Raw genomic sequence first — 26,693 nt, 5'->3', positions numbered from 1 at the left:
TGGCAGTGTATGTGCGTGACAGGAAGAGAGAGACAGGGTGAAAGGAAAAGGAGGGGAGGGAGGCTGGTAGAGAATTGAGGATTAAATTGACTCTGAACCTGCCGATCAGTAAAAGAACACCACTCACATTGGCAGTGCAGTCTATCTCTCTCTGTCACGTGCACACACACACATGAGCATGCACACGCACGCACACACACCATCTTTTTCTCTAGCTATGCTACCACATAGGAGCGTGCACAAGCTGACCCCGGTGGAGTAGCCAAAGAGGGTTTACTGTTAAGATAATTCCTTCCATTAATGACCAAAGCCACTGGGTGTAGGACTTTCTACTGTATGCAATTGTCAGATCCTTTACTATGACAATCAATTTGATCTCACCCTCAGGCATTCAGTGATTCTGTTCCCAAAATCAATATGTTATCAATAATGACTAGTACTGTGTTGGTTGGTTTACAGTGAGAGGAGAGAGTAGAAACAGGGATACATCATAAATGTAGCCTATATAAGTTGCAGCATTCCCCGTGACAGAGTGAAACTTAAATTACATCAAACTAAAAGTTGTCCTCAAGGGATGAGAGAAGAATTCAAGTCTGAGCAAGCGAGGCTTGAGGATGAAATGGAAGTGACTGCTCTTCTCTAATGATGTATCTACACAGAGGAAAGACAAGATAGCTGTGACTTGTGTTAGCTATAAGAACCTTTTTTCTGAAGATATATTACGATATGTTTGGTCATATAAAGCTTACAAAGCCCTATATGTTAAACAATGTGAAATATTAGTTGCTTAGTCAGTTAAAACACTTTCATTTATGGAATATAGTGGTGATACAATGCTCTAATGTACAATGTATCACTCATAGGCTACAATGTATCATACGCCTATTACTATGTATAACCATTATTGTAAACATCTTGGATAAAGACTGCCTATTTATTTATTTTTTTTTACAATTAGACCCGGATGTAGGGTAAACACACATATTTCCTCACTCATTAAGTGGGTAGGGTATGAATCCTTGGGCGAATAACGTCCGGCTCAATGAATAACAAAAGCACAACTCAAACCTCTACCTTCCACAAGTTCCTACCAATAAGCGCACGGCAATTCTGACGATGACCAATGGCTGTGTCCCTAGACAAATCTGCGCAGACTTTTGAAGGACTGTCCAGTTGAAAAAAAGTATCCTGGAGCTGCAAATCCGGAGAGAGAAAGCAGTGTTTCGTCAATGGAAGGCATAAAGAGAAATGGGTAGAATTTCTAATTCATTCTGAATAAATATAGTAGGCTAGGCTACTTATTACAAACGAATAGTTGTTGTATCACGCGCAAAGTAATAAGACTTTATAACCACGTTATAAGATATATCTTGGTGAGGTTTGAGTTTGCCATTATTCAGTTCAACGATTGATAAATGAATGGCTTTGATAGTGACTGATCGGAGGTGCAAATTGAACGGGTCATCGACAATTTACGGTAGGATTGGCACAAGAAGAGAAGGCAAGACAAGCAGAACCGGTAAAATGCAGCCTAAAGACACGGAATATTCAACAGATGGGTTACCCAAAGCATTTTTACACAGTTTGAGGACACTCTTTGACATCCTTGATGACGGGAAGAGAGGGTATGTGCACATATCGGAGATTGAGAGTCGATGGCAAGGGGCAGATACTCATGATTTGCCCGGCGGGGTGCTGGAGTGCCTGAGGCGGGCGGCCCCACCGCATGGTTGCCTGACATTTGAGCGCTTCGTGGCGGGGTTGCGATACTCCATGCTGAACCCGGACAACAACAACCAAATGAAGGGCCCGTCTGCCGTGCACCCGGAACACCCGCACTCTAAACAGCACCATCTGCCAGCGCAAAAAACAGCCCCGCTTTCTGCCTGCTCGGTCGGAACTCGGATTGAAAACAAAGTTATTCCACTGGATCCGAGCAACGGGACCAACAAAACGCATCACAACCGCGCGTCCTCACTTCAGAGTCGGTCCAGACATGAGGAGGGGAACACTGGATACCCAGTCACCTCTGCCGCAGGTGGCCCCGTGCGGTACACCAATGCGGGTTATGAGAGATCAGGCAGAAGTTTGGAACGGATTCCCATTGTGCTCGAAAGCGGTTCGTATCGAGAAGATTCGGTTCGAATGGTGAAGCAAGCTCATCCACAGCAGATTCGGGTGAGGTCCATAGAGTCCCTTGCGCTCGAGTCACCAAGCCTCCAAAAACCAAGTAAGTTTGAATGTCACTCTTGATTGATTTCACATTGTGATAAATTAAATACATATCTGAATGAGTATTGAGTGGGTCTGCAGGAGAGATTAATTATCTAAGATCAGGACCAGTCATCCATCTCTCTCTCTCGCTGTCTCTCTCCATGGGTGTATTTTGTTTCTCACTAGGGTAAGCGATCGGGAAAGATTCAATGATGTAAAGCTCATTGATCGTCACTCAGTAATGAGATCAAGTGGGTTGTAAACCGGTCAGGGCTATTCTGCTGTCTCAGTCTCATTGACCCAGGTGTGGACATAGAGGGGTATGAAACATACACACGAGCACTTATCATCGCTATACCAGACACACAGACATCCTCTCACTAAACCTCTGCAGCACAACAGGTTAAGTTCCAGGTTACAAAATGTTTAGCATCAAACTAAATCAGTAGTGTAAAGTACTTAAATAAAAATACATTAAAGTATCTACTTAAGTTGCTTTTTTGGGGTATCTGTACTTTACGATTTATATTTTTGACTACTTTTACTTTTACTGAACTACATTTCTTAAGAAAATAATGTACTTTTTACTCCATACATTTCCCTGACACCAAAAGTAGTCATTACATTTTGAATGCTTAGCAAGATAGGAAAATGGCCCAAATCACACAATTATCAAGAGAACATCCCTGGTCATCCCTACTGCCTCTGATCCTCTGGGCACACTAAACACAAATGCCTCGTTTGTAAATTATGTCTGTGTGTTGGAGTGTGCCCCTGGCTATTTGTACATTTTAAAAACACTAAAATGGTGTTTGAAATTATTTATACCTTTACTTTTAATTTTGATACTTAAGAATATTTTAGCAAATACATTTACTTTTGATATTTAAGTATTTTTAAAACCAAATACTTTTAGACTTTTATTCAAGTAGTATTATACTGGGTGACTTTCACTTTTACTTGAGTCATTTTATATGAATGTATCTTTACTTTTACACAAGTAGGACAATTGGGTACTTTTTCCACCACTGGACTAAGTGTCAGCTGCCCTCTGAGCTCTTGATGCATGCAGTCTAGCAGGTTGACGTTTATTGTCATGAATCCTGCCCTGGAGGCAGAACTGAGCGATTTCCTCTAGATGGGCCAGCTGCAAAGTCAATATTGGCTATGTGTGATCCACCGCCTCCATTCAGCCTTATGTAGACTAGTAACATTTGAAATGGCTTTTTATTTATTTTTTACATTGGATAAAAGTAGAGATTCAGAGCTACAAAATGGTATATCATACACTGCAGTTGAGAAACAATGAGAAAGTAATTCTGCTTTGAAAGTTGACAAACTTGTAACCCCACTTTTGAGAAAATGTCCCTTGAATGTTTTGGTACACCTACTGGAGAGCTCGTCTTTGTCTACACCTATTCAGCATCGTTCACACACCCTTAAGCCTTAGCCCCACCTATCTCTTTACAAAACTCCAGGTAAAAATACACTTCATCTAGTACTTGGCCTATATCCTAATCTGACTTTAAAAGTGTCCAGATAAAAATATTTTATTTATATTTTATAATTAGCCTATTAGATGATGCTTACCCAGACATTTGTCGAAGTAGATGGGTCATGTGAAAGAAATGCTATAACCACCCCCAACCACATCTAGAAAAGTGGATGGGTCACTATTGTCTAGACATGTACAGTACACATGTTCATGATATACAATAGATGTCCGTAACCACCCCCAGACATACCTGGCTAACTTGATGGGTCATGTAATCATTCTATTGCAAAGTAGAGTCTTTTGTTTAGACATGTAGCCAGCTAGCTAGCTAAACAATGAACCATAATCCCAGCCCATAGCTACAGTACAAATGGATTGTCATAGCTAGCCACTATGCATGAAATGATAGAGTATGAATCTGCAGGTAGGTAAAACTGTTAATGTTAGCTAGATAGCTGTGTACTGTACATGTCTAGACAATAGTGACCCATCCACTTTTCTTGAAAGTCCAATATCTTAAAATCTTGACTGCTGACATGCAAAACATTTTGGGGCTGTATCAACAGTGGACTAATGAAAAAGATACCAAAAGATAGTTTTTGAGTGGATTTTCCATTTAAGATTCAGTGCTGGCAGTCAACATATAATAATAAAATAATGAAAAACAGAACACATTACCTGGAATGACATTCACTCTCACAGGTGGCGAAAAATAATAAACTGAAAGCCACAGCCCCAATAGGCCAGGCCTCCAAAATCACATTGATCTGTCAAAGTCGTTATTTGATTTCAGACTAATTGAATAGGTTGAAAGAACCAAAGCGTAATTTTGGATCATACCAATTAGAAAAAACACTTCAGATGAAGAACTGTGCCGTCCTACTTTTTACAGTGCAGGACAAGTACTGTGCAATAGGCTCCATTTTGAGTCAGCTAACTGATTCCCAGATCTTTTGATCACATCCTTTCTTTTAGTGTGAAGGTGCCTACTCTGAGCTTGTCATCACAGCCTTGTAACTTCTAATTTGACCTCACCTACACACATGCTAACACCAAACCTTACCCTACACTACACACATACTGCTAGTGTCAGTGTTTATGGACAGCTCTCTTCAATAACGTAGCTGTTTGTTCTCTCCCTCTATGTGAAGATGATAAGACCAGCCACACCGCTGCTGTACATTTTCTAGCCATGGAACCACTGGAACCACTGCCAAATTGCCACATTAGAACAGTTAACCAGAGCCCACAGCTAGGGGCCACAGCTAGGGGTCAATCCTTCCACACTCGCTGGTATTTTACTAATGGGTGAGCTCAGCTAACTAACCACCATTATTTCAAAGCCCTGGTATGCCTTTTAAATCTCTCCGCTCCAGTGAAAAGTGTGTAATTGAGTAATTGGCCTCCAACTTGTCCAGCGTGAGTCACAGATCATGTCTCAAATTCCTCAGGATGCTTAGCCAGAGTTTAGACTGGGGTTTGGACTACTGCTAACGGGATCATCAGCCCTGTGCCCTCATTAGACTGGCCTGTGTTCACCGAGGTCGGGAAAGCCATGAAGAAAATCCTGCTTTGTCGCACACACACACACACACACACACACACACACACACACACACACACACACACACACACACACACACACACACACACACTCTCTCACTCTCTCTCTCTCTCTCTCTCTCTCTCTCTCTAATGGCCTTGCTGAATCCAAGCCTGTCTGTCTGTATAACTGGGAATGTCTGAAGCTATAACTGTGACATGTCCGTGAAGAAGCAGCCTGGAGGCCCTGGCTAGCTACTTACATCAGTGCCACAGAGCCACTCTAGAGGAGCCTGTACATGGGATTGGAAAGTGTGGTGATTGGTGATGTTAACTCCCCCAGCAAACCCGCTGGATTAGAGCAGATTACCACACGCAGGGTAATTGAGGCACGGCAGCTGTGAAATTCTGCCCACCCCTGAAGAAGCGGCCATTACCCTGCACTCCCTCTCTCTCTCTGGCACCCTATTATCTACATAGTGCACTATATAGGGAATAGAGTGACATTTGGGATGCTGTCTCTTCTTGGGGGATGTCCACAACCATGGATAGAGGTCACGGCTGCCCCTGTGGTACTCAGTGAAGAGGCTGATGTGGTATTGGAGCAGGGTAATGGGCCAGCGGCTGGTGCTGGATTGTGGGCTATGGTTTACAGAGCTACTGACCCCAATACGTTAGTGTCCTGCCAAGGTTATGCTGAATTAAAGGCATAATAACAATTATCATTCCTCTGGAGCACTGGAAAATAATTCCTAGACTTTTAAAGGCAGCTTCTGGACAGCATCACTGTGTGGGTGAAATGACATCCATGCTATATGATGCTCTAAACATTAGGAAAGATTTAACATTTTTCATGGCTGCAGATCCTGCTGTTCTATTTCTGTGTATCTGAGCAGTGAGCTGTAGGCAGCCAGACAGGCGGAGGAGGCTGTGTGAAAGTGGTTGGACAGAGACAGAGAGAGAGAGAGAGCCTGTCAGAGCTTGCCTTCCTGACCCGTCTGACTGCAGATTAGCTGTGAGGTGTGAGGAACAACTCACCTCAGGAAAAACTGGCTCGAGAGAGAGAGAGAGAGAGAGAGAGAGAGAGAGAGAGAGAGAGAGAGAGAGAGAGAGAGAGAGAGAGAGAGAGAGAGAGAGAGAGAGAGAGAGAGAGAGAGAGAGAGAGAGAGAGAGAGAGAGAGAGAGAGAGAGAGAGAGAGAGAGAGAGAGAGAGAGAGAGAGAGAGAGAGAGAGAGAGAGAGAGAGAGAGAGAGAGAGAGAGAGAATACTGCTATAGACAACATGACATCACCTGTGGATGCATGGAGCAATAGAAACTGTTACAAAGACGTCCCTCAACTGCCTGGAATGTTATTCATTCACAGCACAACAGAGTTAGGAATGTAGCACAGGCAAAGTCAGTGCCATATGTGATAATGTCAATATTTCCATCAACACTGAGTTAATAATAGACAATGCTACGGTAAATGTTAAACTATTGTTAGCCTTCTATCCAAGTGTTAAAGAGACTCTATAATGAGTGCAAATAAAATGAGCTGAGTCTAGATCAGTTGAGTGTGGTAAAATAAGCCTACAGGTTCCCCCGTGGGTCACCATCTTATCTTCAGCTGAGCAGCATTCATACTCTGTAGGGCAGATTCTGACCCTGATATGATGATTTCAATACTAACTAACTATCTTTCTTGCTGTCTCTCCCACTGTCTCGCTCTTTCTCTTCTCTATACTCTCTCTCACTGACTGGCTCTTTCTCACATGCTCCCTCAACCTAACCTCTCCTCTGCTGTACAATCAAAAAAGTTTTTCATCACAATTTCTTGCTGCTGGAATGGAAAAACAATACCTGTTGTGTTTATGTGTTTCGACCAAATGGGAAATGGCACATCGACAGAGGAAACCATTTCAATTAGCAATGCTGTTATAAGGTGTGCAAATGAGGCTTACGTACACTGGTAAACAATATCCTCTTTGGGTGCCAGAGTCCAACTTGAAGACTATCTAGAAACACTAAACTAGGGGCTTTACATATTTCTTCTTACATATTTGGCCACTCTGAACCCCACATACTTCTGCCCTCAAGGAATTATATCCAGTTACCGATTAACAGGATTTCTGGGAGTCATGACACAACATGGAAGAGTATCATGTTTTTTCTGCTCTGTTATCTACTATCACCTGAACTTGCATTTTCTTCTCATCTCCCCCCCTCAGAAATGTAACTTGTCCACATTCAAAACAACCAGAGGGAAACCTCTTGTCTCTCAGTTGATATTGGTTAGCAGGGAGGTTAGCTTCCTCGTGTGGCCACCATAGGCACTGCAGGATGTCTCACACACAAAATCAAATCAAATTCTATTTGTCACATGTGCCAAATACAATAGGTGTAGACCTTACAGTGAAATGCTTACTTACAAGCCCTTAACCAACAATGCAGTTTTAAGAAAAATAAATGTTAAGAAAGTATTTACTCAAATAAACTGAAAATAAATAAAAATAAGAAAATAGAAAAATAACAAATAATTAAAGAGCAACAGTAAACTATCAGTAACGAGGCTATATACAGGGGGTACCGGTACAGAGTCAATGAGCGGTGGCACAGTTTAATTGAGGTAATATGTACATGTAGGTAGAGGTAAAGTAACTATGCATAGATATTAAACAGAGTAGCAGCAGCGTAATGCAAATATGGGACGACAATGGAAATAGTCCAGGTAGCCATTTGATTAGCTGTTCAGGAGTCTTATGGCTTGGGGGTAGAAGCTTTTAAGAAGCCTTTTGGACCTAGACTTGGCAATCCGGTACCGCTTGCTGAGGACTTTGGCAAATTTTATGGGGTTCCTCTAACACCGCCTGGTATAGAGTTCCTGGATGGCAGGAAGCTTGGCCACAGTGATGTACTGGGCCGTATACACTACCCTCTGTAGTGCCTTGCGGTCGGAGGCCGAGCAGTTGCCATACCAGTTGGTGATGCAACCAGTCAGGATGCTCTCGATGGTGCAGCTGTAGAACTTTTTGAGGATCTGAGGACCCATGCCAGGGGGAAAAGGAGTTGTTGTGCCCTCTTAACGACTGTCTTGGTGTGTTTGAACCATAATAGTTTGTTGGTGATGTGGACACCAAGGAACTTGAAGCTCTCAACCTGCTCCACTACAGCCCTGTCAATGAAAATAGGGGCGTGCTCAGTCCTCCTTTACCTGTAGTCCACATTCATCTCCTTTGTCTTGATTACGTTGAGGGAGAGCTTGTTATCCTGGCACCACACTGCCAGGTCTCTGACCTCCTCCCTATAGGCTGTCTCATCGTTGTCAGTGAGACACACACACACTCACAAGATTTGGGGTGGGTTTGTGGTGATAATGTGTTAGTCTGATGTTATCTCTGGTGATTCAAACTCAAATTTGCCTGATGTGCACCATGCTTCAAACAAAAGAGAATTGTTGACTTGCATAATCAAATCAAATGTATTTATAAAGCCCTTCTTACATCAGCTGATATCTCAAAGTGCTGTACAGAAACCCAGGCTAAAACCCCAAGCAGCAAGCAATGCAGGTGTAGAAGTACATAAAGCTGGAAAGGGTTACAAAAGTATCTCTAAAAGCCTTGATGTTCATCAGTCCACGGTAAGACAAATTGTATATAAATGGAGAAAGTTCAGCACTGTTGCTAACTCTCCCTAGGAGTGGCCGTCCTGCAAAAATGACTGCAAGAGCACAGCGCAGAATGCTCAATGAGGTTAAGAGGAATCCTAGAGTGTCAGCTAAAGATGTACAGAAATCTCTGGAACATGCTAACATCTCTGTTGACGAGTCTACGATACGTAAAACACTAAACAAGAACGGTGTTCATGGGAGGACACCACGGAAGAAGCCACTGCTGTCCAAAAAACCCCATTGCTGCACGTCTGAAGTTTGCAATAGTCACCTGGATGTTCCACAGCTTTACAGCAGAATATTCTGTGGACAGATGAAAGTTGAGTTGTTTGGAAGGAACACAACACTATGTGTGGAAAAAAAGTCACAGCACACCAACATCAAAACCTCATCTCAGCTGTAAAGTATGGTGGAGGGAGCATCATGGTTTGGTGCTGCTTTGCTGTCTTAGGGCCTGGACAGCTTGCTACCATTGACGGAAAAAGGAATTCCCCAGTTTATCAAGACATTTTCTAATACAATAAAATTGTATTTGTCACATGCGCCGAATGCAACAGGTGTAGTAGACCTTACAATAAAATGCTTACTCACAAGCCCTTAGCCCTTAATCATCAATGCAGTCTTAAGAAGTAAAAAGTAATTGAGGAGCAGCAGTAAAATAACAATAGTGAGGCTATATACAGGGGGCACCGGTATAGAGTCAATGTGCGAGGGCACCGGTTCGTCGAGGTTATTGACGTAATATATACATGTGCGTAGAGTTATTAAAGTGACTAATGCGTAGATAATAACAGAGAGTAGCAGCAGCATAAAAGAGGGGGGGTGCAAATGGTCTGGGTAGCCATTTGATTGGATGTTCAGGAGACTTATTGCTTGGGGGTTGAAGCTGTTTAGAAGCTTCTTGGACCTAGACTTGGCACTCCGGTACAGCATGCCGTGCGGTAGCAGAGAGAACAGTCTATGGCTAGGGTGGCTGGAGACTTTGACAATTTTTTGGTGCTTCCTCTGACACCTCCTAATATAGAGGTCCTGGGTGGCAGGAAGCTTGGCCAAAAGTGATGTACGCTCTGCAGTGCCTTGCGGTCGGAGGCCAAGCAGTTGCCATACCAGGCAGTGATGCAACCAGTCAGGATGCTTTCGGTGGTGCAGCTGTAGAACCTTTTGAGGATCTGAGGACCCATGCCAAATCTTTTCAGTCTCCTGAGGGGGAATAGGAGTTGTTGTGCCCTCTTCACGACTGTCTTGGTGTGCTTGGACCATGTTAGTTTGTTGGTGATGTGGACACCAAGGAACGTGAAGCTCTCAATCTGCTCCACTACAACCCCGTCGATGAGAATGGGGGCGTGCTCGGTCCTCCTTTTCCTGTAGTCCACAATCATCTCCTTATTCTTGATCACATTGAGGATGAGGTTGTTGTCCTGGCACCACACTGCCAGGTCTCTGACCTCCTCTATATAGGCTGTGTCATCATTGTTGGTGATCAGGCAATCCACTGTTATGTCATCGGCAAACTTAATGATGGTGTTGGAGTCGTGCCTGGCTGTGCCGTCATGAGTGAACAGGGAGTACAGGAGGGGACTGAGCATGCAGGAAGTCCATGATCCAGTTGCAGAGGGAGGTGTTTAGTCCCAGGGCCCTTAGCTTAGTGATGAGCTTTGAGGGCTCTATGGTGTTGAATGCTGAGCTGCGGTCAATGAATAGCATTCTCACATAGATGTTCCTTTTGTCCTGGTGTGAAAGGGCAGTGTGGAGTGCAATAGATTACATCATCTGTGGATCGGTTGCGGCGGTATGCAAATTGGAGTGGGTCTAGGTTTTCTGGGATAATGGTGTTGATGTGAGCCATGACCAGCTTTTCAAAGCACTTCATGGCTACAGATGTGTGTGCTACGGGTCGATAGTCATTTAGGCAGGTTACCTTAGTGTTCTTGGACACAGGGACTATGGTGGTCTGCTTGAAACATGTTGGTATTACAGACTCAGACAGGGAGAGGTTGCTGTTCTATCATACCTATGCAGTGTGTAACCGCCATCTGTATGTTAATCATGTCGTTGTTCAGCCACAACTCGGTGAAACATAAGATATTACAGTTTTTAATGTCCTGTTGGTAGGATATACGTGCATTTAGCTCATCCAATTTATTTTCCAGCGATTGTGCGTTGGCCAGTAGTACGGATGGCAAGGACAGATTAGCCACGCGTCAGCGGATCCTCACAAGGCAGCCCGATCTCTTTCCGCAATATCTTTTCCGTCTCTTTCTCCTGCGAATGACGGGGATGAGTGCCTGTTCGGGTGTCTGGAGTAAATCCCTCTCAACCGACTCATTAAGGAGAAATGCTTCATCCAGATCCAGGTGAATAATCGCTGTTCTGATTTCCAGAGGCTCTTTTCGGGCAAAAACAATGGTAGCAGCAACATTATGTACAAAATAAGTTACAAAAAATGTGAAAAAAACAAACAAAATAGCATGCATGGTTGGTTAAGAGCCCATGAAACGGTAGCCATCCTTTCTGGCGCCATTACATTTGGCAGGAGAATGTTAGGCTATCTGTCCGCCAATTGAAGCTCAACAGAAGTTGGGTGATGCAACAGGACAACGACCCAAAATACAGATGTAAATCAACAACAGAATGGCTTCAACAGAAGAAAATACGCCTTCTGAAGTGACCCAGTCAGAGTCCTGATCTCAACCCAATGGAGATGCTGTGGCATGACCTCAAGAGAGCAGTTCACACCAGACATCCCAAGAATATTGCTGAACTGAAACAGTTTTGGAATGGTCCAAAATTCCTCCTGACCGTTGTGCAGGTCTGATCCGCAACTACAGAAAACGTTTGGTTGAGGTTATTGCTGCCAAAGGAGGATCAACCAGTTACTAAATTCAAGGGTTCACATACCTTTCCCACCTCAGTGTGAATGTTTACACGGTGTGTTCAATAAAGACATGAAAACATATAATTGTTTGTGTGTTATTAGTTTAAGCAGACTGTGTTTGTCTATTGTTGTGACCTAGAGGAAGATCAGATCAAATTTTATAACCAATTTATGCAGAAATCCATATATATCCAAAGAGTAGCCTAGCTCTATGTATTTGATACTAACATTATATAAGAGCAAAGATACCCAAACACTAACATGTACCTAAAGTTTATGTTATTCCTTACAGCAAATGGTTATGTTTTCATTTAATGTGTTAGGTGATGGGTACCCAGAAGCATATACAGAGTTCCAACAGTATTGGGACAGTGACACATTTTTCTTGTTGTTTTGGCTCTGCACTTTGAATTTGAAATGATACAATGACTATGAAGTTAAAGTGCAGACTGTCAGCTGTAATTTGAACGAATCGTGAATAATGACGAGTGATAAAGTTACAGATGCACAAGTATCAAACCCCCAAGACATGCTAACCTCTCACCATTACAATAACAGGGGAGGTTAGAATTATTTGGAGGGGTATGATATTTGTGCATCTGTAACTTTGTCACTCATCATTATTCATGATTCATTCAGGATTATCCGTAATCATGGTAGCATCGACATGAATGTAGAAGTGTTTAGAAACATATTCTATTCTTATTTACAATAAAAGTGAATCTAAAATGACACAATACATTATTTACCATTAATTTCTATTGGGCACAAAATAATCTGAAACACAAACAAAACAAGCAACATTTCCATAGACATGGAAATGTCTGCTCTATCCAAAATTACAACCAACTAGTTGCAGCATTACCACAAAATATGGAGGAGGCAGGTAGAAGGGGGAAAGTAAGGAACTTGTCTGTCGGCCCTGCATTAAAGACCATCATTTGTTAAAGAAAACTGTGATAAATAAAAATATATACCAGTTTCATTTTTAAGGACCAAAAAATTGACAGCTGTGCCATATAAATTGCAAAATAGTTGGGAACAGATTTTTGATGTACCGATTCCATGGCACATGGTTTATGAATTGACACGCAAAACGACGCCGGATTCAAAACTTAGAATTTTCTATTTAAATGATTATACAAAATTCTTGCAACCAATAGAATGTTATATATATGGGGGATACAATCTTCCCAGCTCTGCAGATTTTGCTGTGAGGAGGCAGAGTCATTAGATCATGTATTTTGGTACTGTCCATATGTAGCTTGTTTTTGGTCACAGGTCCAGGAATGGATGAAGAATTGCAACATTTAGCTCGAACTAACACTACAGATAGCAATACTGGGTGATTTGAAAAGTCATAGTCAATGGATTATTAAAATAATATTTATTTTAGCAAAAATGTTTATCTTTAATTTACAATCTGTAGAAACTATGAGAATAGAAAGGTTCAGTACTTTTGTGAAACATCACAGCACAGTTGAAAAATGTATGTCAAATAGAAATCCAATATTGTTGGTGTTAAGAGATAGCTGGGAGGGGTTGAATGGAGCTGAAGTGTGGTGCTAATAACAACAAGATAACCATTGTAAAACATACGGGGTCTGTAAAATGTATATAGGTTCATAACTTTTGTGAAATAGCACAGTTACAAATATATGGCAAATAGAAATCAAACTGGATGGACATCAGAAATAGAGGCCAGGACTAACAACAAACAAAATATAACTATTGTAAAATAGATTGTGTCTGTAAAATGTGATTAGTATGTATGAGCTGGAAGTAGAAGCCTAAGTGTTATTGTTTATTAGTTTACTCCAATTGCGGGGGGTTGGGAAATAATAAAGGAAGGTATATTCTTTCTTTTTTTAAGTGTGTATGTTAGTTTACATGCACTCAATTAGTATTTGGTAGCGTAGCCTTTAAATTGTTTAACTTGGGTCAAACGTTTTGGGTAGCCTTCCACAAGCTTCCTACAAAAAGTTGGGTGAATTTTGGCCCATTCCTCCTGACAGAGCTGGTGTAACTGAGTCAGGTTTGTAGACCTCCTTGCTCGCACACGTTTTTTCAGTTCTGCCCACAAATTTTCTATAGGATTTAGGTCAGGGCTTTGTGATGGCCACTCCAATACCTTGACTTTCTTGTCCTTAAGCCATTTTGCCACAACTTTGGAAGTATGCTTGGGGTCATTGTCCATTTGGAAGACCCATTTGCGACCAAGCTTTAACTTCCTGACTGATGTCTTGAGATGTTGCTTTAATATATACACATAATCTACCTCCCTAATGATGCTATCTATTTTGTGAAGTTCACCAGTCCCTCCTGAAGCAAAGCACCCCGACAACATGATGCTGCTACCCCCGTGCTTCACTGTTGGGATGGTGTTCTTCGGCTTGCAATCCTCCCCATTTTTCCTCCAAACATGGTCATTATGGCCAAACAGTTATATTTTTGTTTCATCAGACCAGAGGACATTTCTCTAAAAAAGTATAATCTTTGTCCCCATGTGCAGTTGCAAACCGTAGTCTGGCTTTTTTATGGCGGTTTTGGAGCAGTGGCTTCTTCCTTGCTGAGCGGCCTTTCAGGTTATGTCGGTATAGGACTCGTCGGTATAGGACTCGTACTGTGGATATAGATATTTTTGTACCTGTTTCCTCCAGCAGCTTCACATGGTCCTTTGCTGTTGTTCTGGGATTGATTTGCGCTTTTCACACCAAAGTACATTAATCTCTAGGAGACAAAACGTGGTACCTTCAGGCGTTAGGAAATTGCTCCCAACTATGAACCATACTTGTGGAGGTCTAGAATTTATTTTCTGAGGTCTTGGCTGATTTATTTGGATTTTCCCATGATGTCAAACAAAGAGGCACTGAGTTTGAAGGTAGGCCTTGAAATACATCAACAGGTACACCTCCAATTGACTCAATTGATGTCTATTATCCTATCAGAAGCTTCTAAAGCCATTAAATAATTTTCTGGAATTTTCCAAGCTGTTTAAAGGCACAGTCAACTTGGTGTATGTAAACCTCTACAGTGAGTTATAAGTGAAATAATCTGTCTGTAAACAATTGTAGGAAAAATTACTTGTGTCATGCACAAAGTAGATGTCCTAACTGACATGCCATAACTATAGTTTGTTAACAAGAAATTTGTGGAGTGGGTGAAAAATGAGTTTTAATGACTCCAACCTAAGTGTATGTAAACTTCCGAGTTCAACTGTATGTATAAATGTATGTGTATGTATGTGTATATATATATGTGTATATGTATGAATGCTTATATATATGTATAACCACACATATATATATGTGTGGTTATGTATGTGCATGTATGTATGTACTGTATGTATATATAAATATATATATATATATTGGGTGGAATATATATATATATATATATATATATATACCAAAAATATATGGGAGATTGGAAATGATGCAGACAATTAACATTGATGGAAGCAACAATCTACCCGCAATATTAAATCTGATCCACCTCCCCCCCAAAAAACAGCCGAGTCACAAGCTTGATGTAGTCATTGTGTGCTATGAATATGAAACTAAATGCTTAACTTTTTACTACTTTAATACACATATAAGTGAATTTGTCTCAATAATTTTGGTCCCCTAAAATGGGGGGACTATGTACATAAAGTGTTGTAATTTCTAAACATTTCACCCAATATGGATGAAATTACCATCAAATTAAAGCTGACAGTCTGCACTTTAACCTCATAGTCATTGTATCCAAAGTGCTGGAGTACAGAGACAAAACAACAGAATTTTCACTGTCCCTATAGTTTTGGAGCTCACTGTACAATGTACTAACCAGACAGTTGATACCTGTGTTCCAGACAAGATCTGGAAGTCAGTTGGTGACCACCCCTTCCTGCCCTCTCTCTGGTCCAGGTATTGTGGAGGCTGGTTTGCCGAGGTCCCAGAGTGAATCAGCCACAGGATTCACTGCCTCCAGACGCCATGGGCGGAGCCGGGATGAGCAGAGACGCCACACCATCACCAACGGAGTGGGTTATGGAATGGTACGTACACGCGTGCTCACTCACACACACACACACACACACACACAGACACACACACACACACACACACACACACTGTTGCACAGATTTAAGAGAGGCAGTCAAACAACCATGTTCTCAACGTTGGTGATGTTCAGTGATGGTGTTCATGTTAGGGGTCATTTTATCTAGAGGGTGGAGCTGAGAACAGTTCCATATATAAACAGACCTTTCTGCTCTGTGCAGACTTCTACTGCTCTCTGGCACTTTGTTTCTGTTGGCCAACACCCACCATTCCACCCCTTTCCCTACTTCCCTCCCCCTTTTTTCTCAGTCCAACCCCTCCCCTACTGTTGCCCTCCCAATCTCCTGCCCCCCTTCCATGCCTCCTCTCTCTCTCTCTCTCTCTCTCTCTCTCTCTCTCTCTCCCTCTCTCTCTCTCTCTCTCTCTCTCTTCCTCTCTCCCTCTCTCTCTTTCTCTCCCCCTGCCTCTCACTTCTCTGTACCCTACTCTCTCTCCCTCTCTCTCTGTCTTTTCCTTTCTCCTTCCACTCTTTCTCTGTGTTGAGTTGTAGAGGGAGCTGCTCCCCCTCCCCCTCCCTCCTCCCCCCTCTGATTGTCTGTCCACATGGTAATGAGCCGGGTCGGACCCAGGGGCCTGGAAGCAGGGGACTCGCTTGGTCCACCCGGCCCAGCCTGGACAGCCGTTTGGGCAGCCTACACCACTGTCTTCATCCCTCTCAGCAGTAGTCTGTACAGCAGCAAGGCGCTGCACTTTTTCCTTTGGGTGAGTGAGAACAATTACAGGAGAGACGAAGAGAAGGAAGGATATTTGGACTGGCGATTGAGGAGTTTCCATGTATATATATGTCTACTACGCACTCCAGATGCATGTCAAGCTGTGTCAATATTTAACTATGGAGTTATGAGCAGAGTCAGAGAGAGATAACAAGTTGTCAACTAGCTGAATGTTTGACAGTTCTGTTGTGTGTCTGTGGTTAATGAGTTGTTGAAGCTAGTGAACATTGCCAGTGGACAGTGCTAGTGTGGGTTCGTATCAGGTTGTGTCTTGTTGATAACGTGTAAACCCCTAGTTGTCATGTTAATGCTCTAGCAGTTGTATGGTCGTTTGTACTGTTTGGAGCTGCTGTGTAGACTAGCCCCATGCACATTATATAGAAATAAATCATGCCTCAGTATTGAAAATAGGAGAAATCTTCTCCCTGTATTCTCCCTGTATTGGATTTTGGTGCTGTTGTTTATATGCTTCTCCCTGTATTGGATTTAGGTGATATTGTTTATATGCATGTGGCAACCCCTGCAATCCGTTTTATCACAGGGACAGTTTTAGGACTCATCATTGTAGTCTGTATAAAAATGTGGGATGGACCTCTCTGTCTGTAAGAGAAAAAGCAATGTTCCAGAAACTCCCTTCATATGTAACTTCATTAAAATCACAAGTTACCAAACCCAGTCTCAGGAATGGATAACACTAGAGATCCTTTCAGTCTCCACACATTTTTGTGGAACGAACTGCTGAGTTTGATTTTTTTAACCTTTATTTAAACAGGGAGTCACATTGAGATTAAATATATATTTTACAAGAGAGCCCTGTATACATTCCAATAAAAACATATATATATATGTGTACACAATTAAAATAAACATATTTAATAAAAGCAATCACATTCAACTACATAGAGGTCCCCAATCAATCATTTAACTGCCTGAGTGGCACCAGAACATATAACTGCAGGAAACTCTGGGGCGACAGGTAGCCTAGGGGTTCGAGCGTTGGGCCAGTAACTGAAAGGTTGCTGGATTGAATCCCCGAACTGATGAGGTAAAAATCTGCCATTGTTGGTGTTTGTTGTATGCTTTGTCATTTTAACACGGGTGATGTTAGCCTTGTCAGCTAGCTGGGACATGTACCCCCTCTCCCCTCTCTAACTTTTCTATCATTCCCCTTGCACCTCCCCCCTCTCTCTACAGAGCTGCCCTGCCTGTGGCCCACCACACAAACACACAGCCTGACACTGGGTCACGCTTAATTCCAGCCACAATCCCCCCCACCCCTCTCCGTCTTTCTCTGCTCTCTCTCTCTTTCATCTCTCTTTCTCCTCTCCTCTGTCCTCTGTTTGCAGGTCCCATTCAACCCAGCAGGGCCAGAGCTGAAAGGGGAAATGTGTTTAGTATGCAGTGATGGCACAAGAGGTTTATCCTGGCTGGTTATAGTCCAGATCAGATAACAACAACAGTATCAGCACACTCTGACAATGCTGGTTGGTTTATGTCATTGGGAAACAGGCTTTTGTACAGACATGGTTTTCCCAACAGTGATAGTGTATAGAGAGAGTGGATGACACATCAGGTGGCTGAATGCCAGGAATGGGGCCTGTGCTGTGGCACTGGAGGATAAGATGGTCAGCAGAACTCAATGCTGTCTGCCTGCCACTGGGACAGGACGGCCTGTTGGAGTGGCTACTGTTTACCCATTCTTAGGTCTATGCACGGTTGCCATGGCGCCGGGCTGATTGCTCCTATGAATATTGCTCTTCCTTTTGAGGTCGGGGTACAATGCTGGCACAATTGGCCCTGGGCCATTGTCTCAGGACAACATGTAGAGATGTAGCTTTTTGACCATCATAAATGTGACATGCAAGCTTAGCTAATAGACAACATTTACCCTGGGATTATTGTAAATTAGGGACCCCTTTTTTGGAACTCAGGATGAGTCTAAGCTTGAGGAGCAAGCAGCAAGCATACAGAGTCGCCAAATGACTTCAGGTTAGTGACCCAAGTTGATGATCATAGTGAGATAGATGTTGACTCCCTCTTGCTCCAGCTGAAGCAGATGAAGGAGTTGGAACAGGAGAAGGACTCTCTGCTGGCTGGTCTGGAGGTGGTGGAGCGTGCTAGAGAGTGGTACCAGAACCAGATCCACAATGTCACAGAGAGACAGAGACACGTGGGTCAGAGCAACCACTGCACGGTAAGGACTGTTCATTAGGCAGCAAACAGAAGAAAACAAACTGAAACAGGGAGGGACTACCTCCTGGACTTGTCCATTTTCATTTTAAAAATGAATATGTCCCGAGGGCCTCCGAAGAGGCACAGCGGTCTAATGCACTACATCACAGTGCTAGAGGTGTCACTACAGACCCAGGTTCCATCCCAGGTTGTATCACAACCGGCCGTGATCGGGAATTGGCCCAGCGTTGTCCGGGTTAGGGGAGGGTTTGGCTGGAGGGGGCTTTACTTGGCTCATCGTGCTCTAGCGACTCCTTGTGGCGGGCCGGGCGCCTGCACGCTGACCTCGGTTGTCAGTTGGAAGGTGTTTCCTCTGACACATGGGTGTGGCTGGCTTCCGGGTTAAGCGTGTGGGTGTTATGAATTGTGGTTTAGCGGGTCAAGTTTCAGAGGATTCATGCCTCGACCTTTGCCTCCTGAGCCCGTTGGGGAGTTGCAGCGATGAGACAAGATCTAAATTGTGGGGGAAAAAGGGAGTGCAAATATACTGTATATATATATTTTTTTAAATTACAAGTAAAAAAAACATGAATATGTCCTAATGAACATGACCCAGGTCATGTACAGTATAATGCAGTACAATAGGTATGGATAATATATAAATGATCTGAAACTGTCTAGTTCTTACTGTCTCTCTTTCTCTCTCCCACCAGGATTTCTTCACAGAATCCCAGAATCAAAGTCGCATGGATGTTCTGCTTCCCAAGCTGCAGGAAGCCAACCGCTGCCTTAATGACCTCATTTCCTGCTCTGGAATGGTGAATATTGATGATTCACCTTGAAAGAAGACATATTACCTGACTGTGTGTAACTCAGCCGCCTCACTGCCCTATGAGGAATGGTTGTCTCATATAATTGTGCAATTTCTAAGTTCAATTTCTAAGTTCAAGTTCCAGTAAGAGGAAAACTCTTACTGAAATCCTCTCAGTGGCAATTATATGTTGAAAGTTCTTTCTATATTTTAGACAGAGAGTATAGTCAACCCTAAACACTGGAGTCTTTACTGAAATATGGTAAATAATGGTGAATCATTTATTTCTCTCTCTCCCTCTTAGCAGTCTTTCCCATTCTCTGGCACCCAGCCAACAGCAATCTCCTCCAGCTCCCAGCCTCCTGCCACTGCCCCACCACAAGCCATTCAGAGACTGAAGGACCAGAACCGCCTTCTCACCCAGGTAAACTGAAGATACTGTTCGATGTCAATTAAATGTACTGTATATACGGTATATGTATCCGTCCCCACTGTCCCTCTATGATCGTCTAACCTCTACCTATCTCTTCTCTTCTCTCTGCTGCATCGAAGCTCTGTATGTACACTCCTTAAATGCACAATAAAAGCTTGTTTAAACTCTCTTCTCCCCGGTCCATGTCTCCCCTCCTCATTTCCTCCTCTACCACTCCTCTCTCCATCCCTCCATTCCTCTCTATGCCCTGGTGTAGGAGGTGACTGATAAGAGTGAGCGCATCACTCAGCTGGAGCAGGAGAAGTCTGCTCTGATCAAACAGCTGTTTGAGGCTCGCGCCCGGAGCACGCATGACAGCAGCACCATGGACTCCACCTTCATCTGAATACAGACACCATAATACAACTGTAGTGGTCTCCAGCTCTATCTGACCCCCCCTCACAACAAGACAACTGTATCAGACTCAACTCACCACTCCTGGCATGATGAAAGCACCTTGAACTTTGACCCCCCACTTGACCACACCCTTTGGATCTCACCAACTGACAACTCCACATAAAATGGCCTGCACACTAATCTGGGCCGACCTCTCCCAGAGGAGAGGGACTCCCGACTCTCCACCGTCCTCTGATACCTCACCCACTGGGCAGAAAGCCTGGAACACCATAGTCTAACCATTCCTAACTGGGACCTGCCCAGGATTCTACTCCCCCTCAAAATACTCCAAGGATCTATTGTGATCCACTAGGATCCTACCTTATTGGACCAGACTTTACCAGACTTTCCAGACTTCCCTCCCATCACAGTATAAGCTATGTGATTGGACATCATGAACTAAATCTCAAACCCCTACATGGAGCTACTGGATCCCTGACATTCATCATGACAACAGCTCCTGTACAAATGCATTAGTTGGAGGGGTTCCATTGGACACACACCACACAAAATGTATTTATTTTATGAAACATTTATTCCAGATACTTTGATCTCAGTCATACTTTGGTAGATATTTCTCCCCTTGTATTCCAATATATCCACTTGTGTATCTCAAACCTAAGTGAAATGGGCTCTCCTGACCTGGAGGAGCTTACTGGTTTCTAGAGAGCTTTTCCCATCCCTGGGTGCCGAAGACGTGGATGTCGATTAAGGCAGCCCCCCGCACCTCTCTGATTCAGAGGGGTTTGGTTAAATGCGGAAGACACATTTCAGTTGAATACATTCAGTTGGACAACTGACTAGGTATCCCCCTTTCCCTAAGGATGACAACATGACTGTATAGTATATAATTTACTATTTGTCACTCTTTGTACCCTTAAGTGAGCCAAATACACATGATGTGAAGCACTAGTATATATAGTCTATTATAAACTGGGTGGTTTAAACCCTGAATGCTGATTGGCTGACAGCTATGGTATATCAGACCGTATACCACGGGTATGACAAAACATTTATTTGTACTGCTCTAATTACGTTGGTAACCAGTTTATAATAGCAATAAGACACCTTGGGGGTTGGTGGTATATGGCCAATATACCAAGGCTAAGGGCTATATCCAGGCACGCTTTGCGTCGTGCGTAAGAACAGCCCTTAGCCGTGGTATATTGTCCATATACCACACCCCCTCAGGCCTTATTGCTTAATTACCCATCATCTTAAGAGTATAACAGAAGCGCAGCATGTAACTGTTGTTTTGTTTCCCTTGAAGGGAATGTATTGAGAGCACTAGAAAAGTGACACATGTCCTACAAGCCAAGGAGACCTAGTAGAGGAGAGGGTAGGAGAGAAGTTTGCACGTAGAAGAGACTTGAAGATGAGAAGGATTGGTATTTTCTGAATGTGTTTGAGCCCTGGTCCCTGGTGGCAGAGGGACCACTGGAACGGGACAGGGTTCAGAGAAGAGTAATGTTGGATTGGCTAGTGGGAAAAAACGAGTCCTCCTTGATTGATAGACTTCAAATGTAATGTAATGTGCTGTAATGATTCATGCGAGACTGGCTTTATAGTGCGACTTCCTCTCTGCCTTCCTACAGAGGTGTCTCAGAGCCTTTGTGTCAAAAATGAGTAATGCCATGTTAGTACAGGATGAACAGAATGTGCTTTGTGAGACCTGGCTCGCTGAGAGGTTAAAACCAAGCATATGTACTGCTGCTCTTTCAATGCTGTGCTCATAATGGTCCCAACCGAACCAGAATCTAAACCAGTGGCCTCATAAACCACATAGTCAACTGGGCCCATTCAATCTTGAATCCTCTTACATTTCTAATTGAGAAGATGTTTTTTTAATGGCAGTAATTGCTATTTAACGTAACTATGTAATGATTTTGCAACGCAACTCCTATTAGGTACTGTTGTGAAGTCTGCATATAAATACTCTCTGCTGTGACTGACTGCCTAGCTGTCTCTCCTGTTTGATTTTATGTCTTTGGTCTTGTGATTATCTTGCTTCACATTGCATGTTAGTGAATGCCTCGCTGTCCTTTCCTCTTTCTATTTAAGTATTCCCACTTAACAGTAAAATGAACTTGACCATAAGGTGCTATAATCAGGCCCCCTTTTTATTTATCTTGCAGTGTTTCACCTTGAGATCACTTTGGCTTCACTCTTCTATTCCTTTGTATTTACAGGGTCAATCCAGATGGTCATCAGTGGTAGAGGGTTTTGAAGATTTGATATATTGCCTCTTGTTGCACAAAGTTTTCTTGATTTAGAAAGAGGTCACCTCTATTCAGGGGGATGTTACAGGATGTTGACTGAAAAGCTGTTGGGTGCAGGTGTCTCCAGTCATGTTTTACTTGGAACAGTTGGGAGCTTAGACCTTTCATATTACTCCTCAATTAATATTCCAACCTCTTTTCCAGCACGGCAAACATTTAGAAAATGAAGTAAAATAGAAAAAATACTTACTTTGGTGAAACAAATGTTTATATGGAAAGCACACTGGGAAAAGATGACACATTTTGTATTAATATTTGATTGAGTTGTCAGAAAACATGAATTCAAATCGAAATCAACCAAACCTTGATTGTTGATTTTGTAGTTGGAACCTGGGTTAAATTTAGAAATCGGAAACATCTATCAAAGAGCCATGTCGATGCAATGTTTGCATTATGGGAACAACGTAGTCTCAAACAATGTTTGCCAGTACGGGGTGTCTATGGAAAATCTAGAATCTTAAAACTGCTGGTACACAAATGTCTAGATGTAAGTATGTCAGTGAGGAAGAGAATAGGTATTCCATGAGATGTGATGTGTTTCTCCTGCATGGGGGAGAGAATGAGGCCTGGTTGTGTGAGGTCTGTCTAGAGAGAGATTGACTGATACATCCTCATCTGATACACTTTGTTCCCCTTCTATTGTATAACTCCTTGTGTCTGTTGTTGCTTGTTAATAGCACTATTAAATAATCACACACATATACACTAGCACTGAAAGGTTATGACTGATTTTGTTTCCAAATTGTCCATTCTCATCAAATATAAAAGTCACTAGTGCCAAGTTGATAGACAGGTTGAGATGAATAACCTTTGATTGTGTGTTATTGTAACAGGAGGGATGGACAGACACACAGTGTAACTAACCAGAAGATCTACCATGCTTAATGATGTATCAATAAGAATATCATTGAGAATATTAGGCACCACTTCCAGATTGCTAGAAGCTATATAGTCAACTCTCAGATAGAGATCTTTGTATCTTCTCTGTTGAGAAATAACACGTGGCTTCTCTGACAGATCAATGACACCCATTGTAGTTGAGTAGGGGGCTCTTGCCTCACAGATAACCATCCGATTAGGAAATGTCCTACTACGTTCTCACTGTAGGACATAATTCATCCAATATTCATGTTGTACCCTTGGATTTTATGAGGTCAGATCCAGTGGAGGAGATTTTAATAAGGAATATAATTCTGTTTGTCCTGGGCATATAATTCTCTGGAAAAAACTTGATTGGAATTGGTGTAATGTCTTGCCAAAGTTTTAGAAATGGTGAGACAGCGGGGTTTATTCATTAGAGACGTGAGTTTAAAATATATTATATATGTAATAACTATAGAGCAAATTAACAATGAACATATGACATTCACATTTTTGATTACACTACATTTCACCAGCTTGAAACACAACAACAACAACCATGAACATTCCTAATTAATTACGATTATCTTAGAGTCCACTGATTCCACTTGAAGCATGAATTCCCACTAATTAAAAGGGCACCCAAAGCAGCAACAACTAAGCATATTGAGTCAGAGACTCCAAGGGCAGTTTTCCTCTGCTGTTCATCTCTCTCTCAGAGACTAACTAAACAGAATGGCAATGGCATCCCAGGGGCATCATGTCGTCTGCATGACTGACTGCTGCATGGTGGGGTCGTGACTTTTACACAACGTACTGTCTGTGGGATAGGAGAAGCATGAAAACAATGTCTGGCATTATGTGTTCTTCAATTATGTGATTTCAGGTTGTCACTTTTCTCTGAGATACTTGCAAGAGAAAGGGATTTAACTCAACTAAATGGCATCTCCTTTAAACCTATCAGTTTCATTGCTGTCATTTTCATCAAAATTGGCAATCTAATGAGACATTTCCTGAAACTGATAACTGAAATTACAAGGAAATTACATGAAACAAAATCAGAATGGAATAATTAAAATGTATATGACATTTGAATGTGGGGACATTTAAATGAACTTTGGTTAGATCTTTTGTCTGCTGATAAAAACAGAACCTGGTCTTGTGGCTGCAGGTGGAGCTCAGAGCCCCGGGCTGAAAGTGGCGCTTGTCTGGGAGTCTTCCCTTATATGAGCAAAATATGTCCTGTATGAACATAGAACTAATGTAGACACAACCTTGGATTCAGTCACGATGAACAAACCTGGGTTGTCTTTCGACAGATGCTGTGGCGAGTTGTAACCATTAACCAAGATAAACACACAAAGTTATACAGAAGTTATAACCATATTCAACCCAAAAAAATCAGACAGAAACAAATCAGACATACAAATTAGTAAAGGAATCAGGTGAATCCTTCTGGACTGGATCCAGTTGAGTTGATTGACTGTCATTAGATGAAAGGTTTATTAAAATACTTTAAAGATAACCACCAATATGTGACATCATAGTGAAGTGTCATTTAATTACAATTTAGAATTGAAAAAAGCTTCCTTCGTTTGTGTAGATGTCTTTATTTCTCTAAGTTACGGTTCTTCCATAATTGTATGAAAATGAAGAAAGAACAATCTGTGCTCTGTAATTTGAGAGGTCATCTGAAAGGTCAAACGAACTCTTTATGAGATCCGTTTCTGACATTAAGAGTAGGCTATTAGGAGCTATTCTATATATCTGTACAGATAACATGCCAAACAGCACATGCAGGCTATGCATCAAGGAGCCTTTTTCGCCAATGAAGCCAAACACAAAATCCTCACTGCCAATGTACTGTGTACACCACTGACAGTCATCACAGCTCACGGATCACAAAATAATGCATGTCATGCCCATGTAACAGATTACCCGTTGTTACACTGAATTTCAGAAATGATCTTCTGGATTGTTACATCAGTTGTTTACCACCAAATTTCCGTCAGGCTCCAATGGCGTGTTGCATCATTGCCAATCAGTGTGAATGGCAATGGCTTCTCACGACACATTCTCCAAACAAACCAATGGAACCATTATACCCACACCTCTCTTTAAATGTATTATTATTACTATATGTATTATACTATAACTGTTTAATAAATGACAAAACAGTACTGTTACATAGTGTTTTAGCCATGCAAATAGCTTAGTGATGTGTGTACAGTGAGTTAACGGCCAAGCGTGCTATGGATGCCAGGGGAAACATTTTCCAGGTTTCCACACCCTTATCTTCATGTGGTGATTGGAGCGTCAGGATCCCCGTAGTGTTGGGTCATCGGTGAGGGGGTGTTCTCTACACCTTATTTTGAGGTGAGGGCTCAGTCCATACTCACACACTCACAGATGAACACAGATGAAGAATTAAGGAGGATGAGCAACAGTGGAGACACCACAGTGCAAGACACCATACAGTGGAGACACCACAGAGCAGACACCATTCACTGCAACACAGAGCTGAACCAGCTGAAGACATACTGTTCCTTCAAACCAAAAGCCCTGTAACCAGTAAGTCTGTTTCTTTATTTTGCATAGACTGGGAGGTTCTCTCCATTCAAATGTTTTATTTCCAAAAGCCCTGTAACCTACCAGTAAGTCTGTCTCTTTATTTTGCATAGACTGGGAGGTTCTCTCCATTCAAATGTTTTATTACCAAAAGCCCTGTAACCTACCAGTAAGCCTGTCTCTTTGTTTTGTATATACTGGGAGTTTCTGTCCATTCAAATATTTTCAGAAACCATCAATGGGCTTCTTATCAGTCGAGCTCCAGGTCAGGTGTCCAGAATGTAGACTATTATTAGAACAGAACAGAAGAACCAAAGTTTTAATTTATATTGTCAAGCATTGTATATGAGTCTGGGCTTTAGCTACCGTACATAGGAATATCTCCTAGGAAACAGAGTACATACGGCAAGTCTCAGTCTTTATTACGTACCTAGAAACTAAAACGGGATGTACTCACAGTTTACGTTTAAACAGTGGTACATATTACAAACATGTGGCTTGGGGAATATATCAGACAACTAGATTCTGGAATTAGGTAACATGAT

General features: G+C 42.3%; 1 protein-coding gene across 2 annotated transcripts; it reads left to right on the top strand.

Moving 5' to 3' along the window:
• Positions 1–1,070: 1,070 nt before the first annotated feature.
• LOC112220417 (suppressor APC domain-containing protein 2) lies at positions 1,071–22,399 on the top strand. Of its 2 annotated transcripts, none has more exons than XM_024382319.2 (6): positions 1,071–2,230; positions 15,682–15,812; positions 18,637–18,783; positions 19,475–19,579; positions 19,880–19,996; positions 20,262–22,399. In XM_024382319.2, the coding sequence occupies exons 1-6, from the start codon at positions 1,420–1,422 to the stop codon at positions 20,388–20,390; spliced, it is 1,440 nt and encodes a 479-aa protein (XP_024238087.1). In that variant the 5' UTR covers positions 1,071–1,419; the 3' UTR covers positions 20,391–22,399. The 2 variants fall into 2 exon arrangements, with proteins under 2 accessions (XP_024238087.1, XP_024238086.1); XM_024382318.2 differs by having other exon boundaries at positions 1,076–2,230; positions 19,877–19,996.
• Positions 22,400–26,693: the final 4,294 nt, after the last annotated feature.

This window comes from Oncorhynchus tshawytscha, linkage group LG20 (assembly GCF_018296145.1).
Source record: "Oncorhynchus tshawytscha isolate Ot180627B linkage group LG20, Otsh_v2.0, whole genome shotgun sequence".
Taxonomy (NCBI): domain Eukaryota; kingdom Metazoa; phylum Chordata; class Actinopteri; order Salmoniformes; family Salmonidae; genus Oncorhynchus; species Oncorhynchus tshawytscha.
Note: the sequence above shows the minus strand (reverse complement) of the source record. Positions and strands in the feature narration are given on the sequence as shown.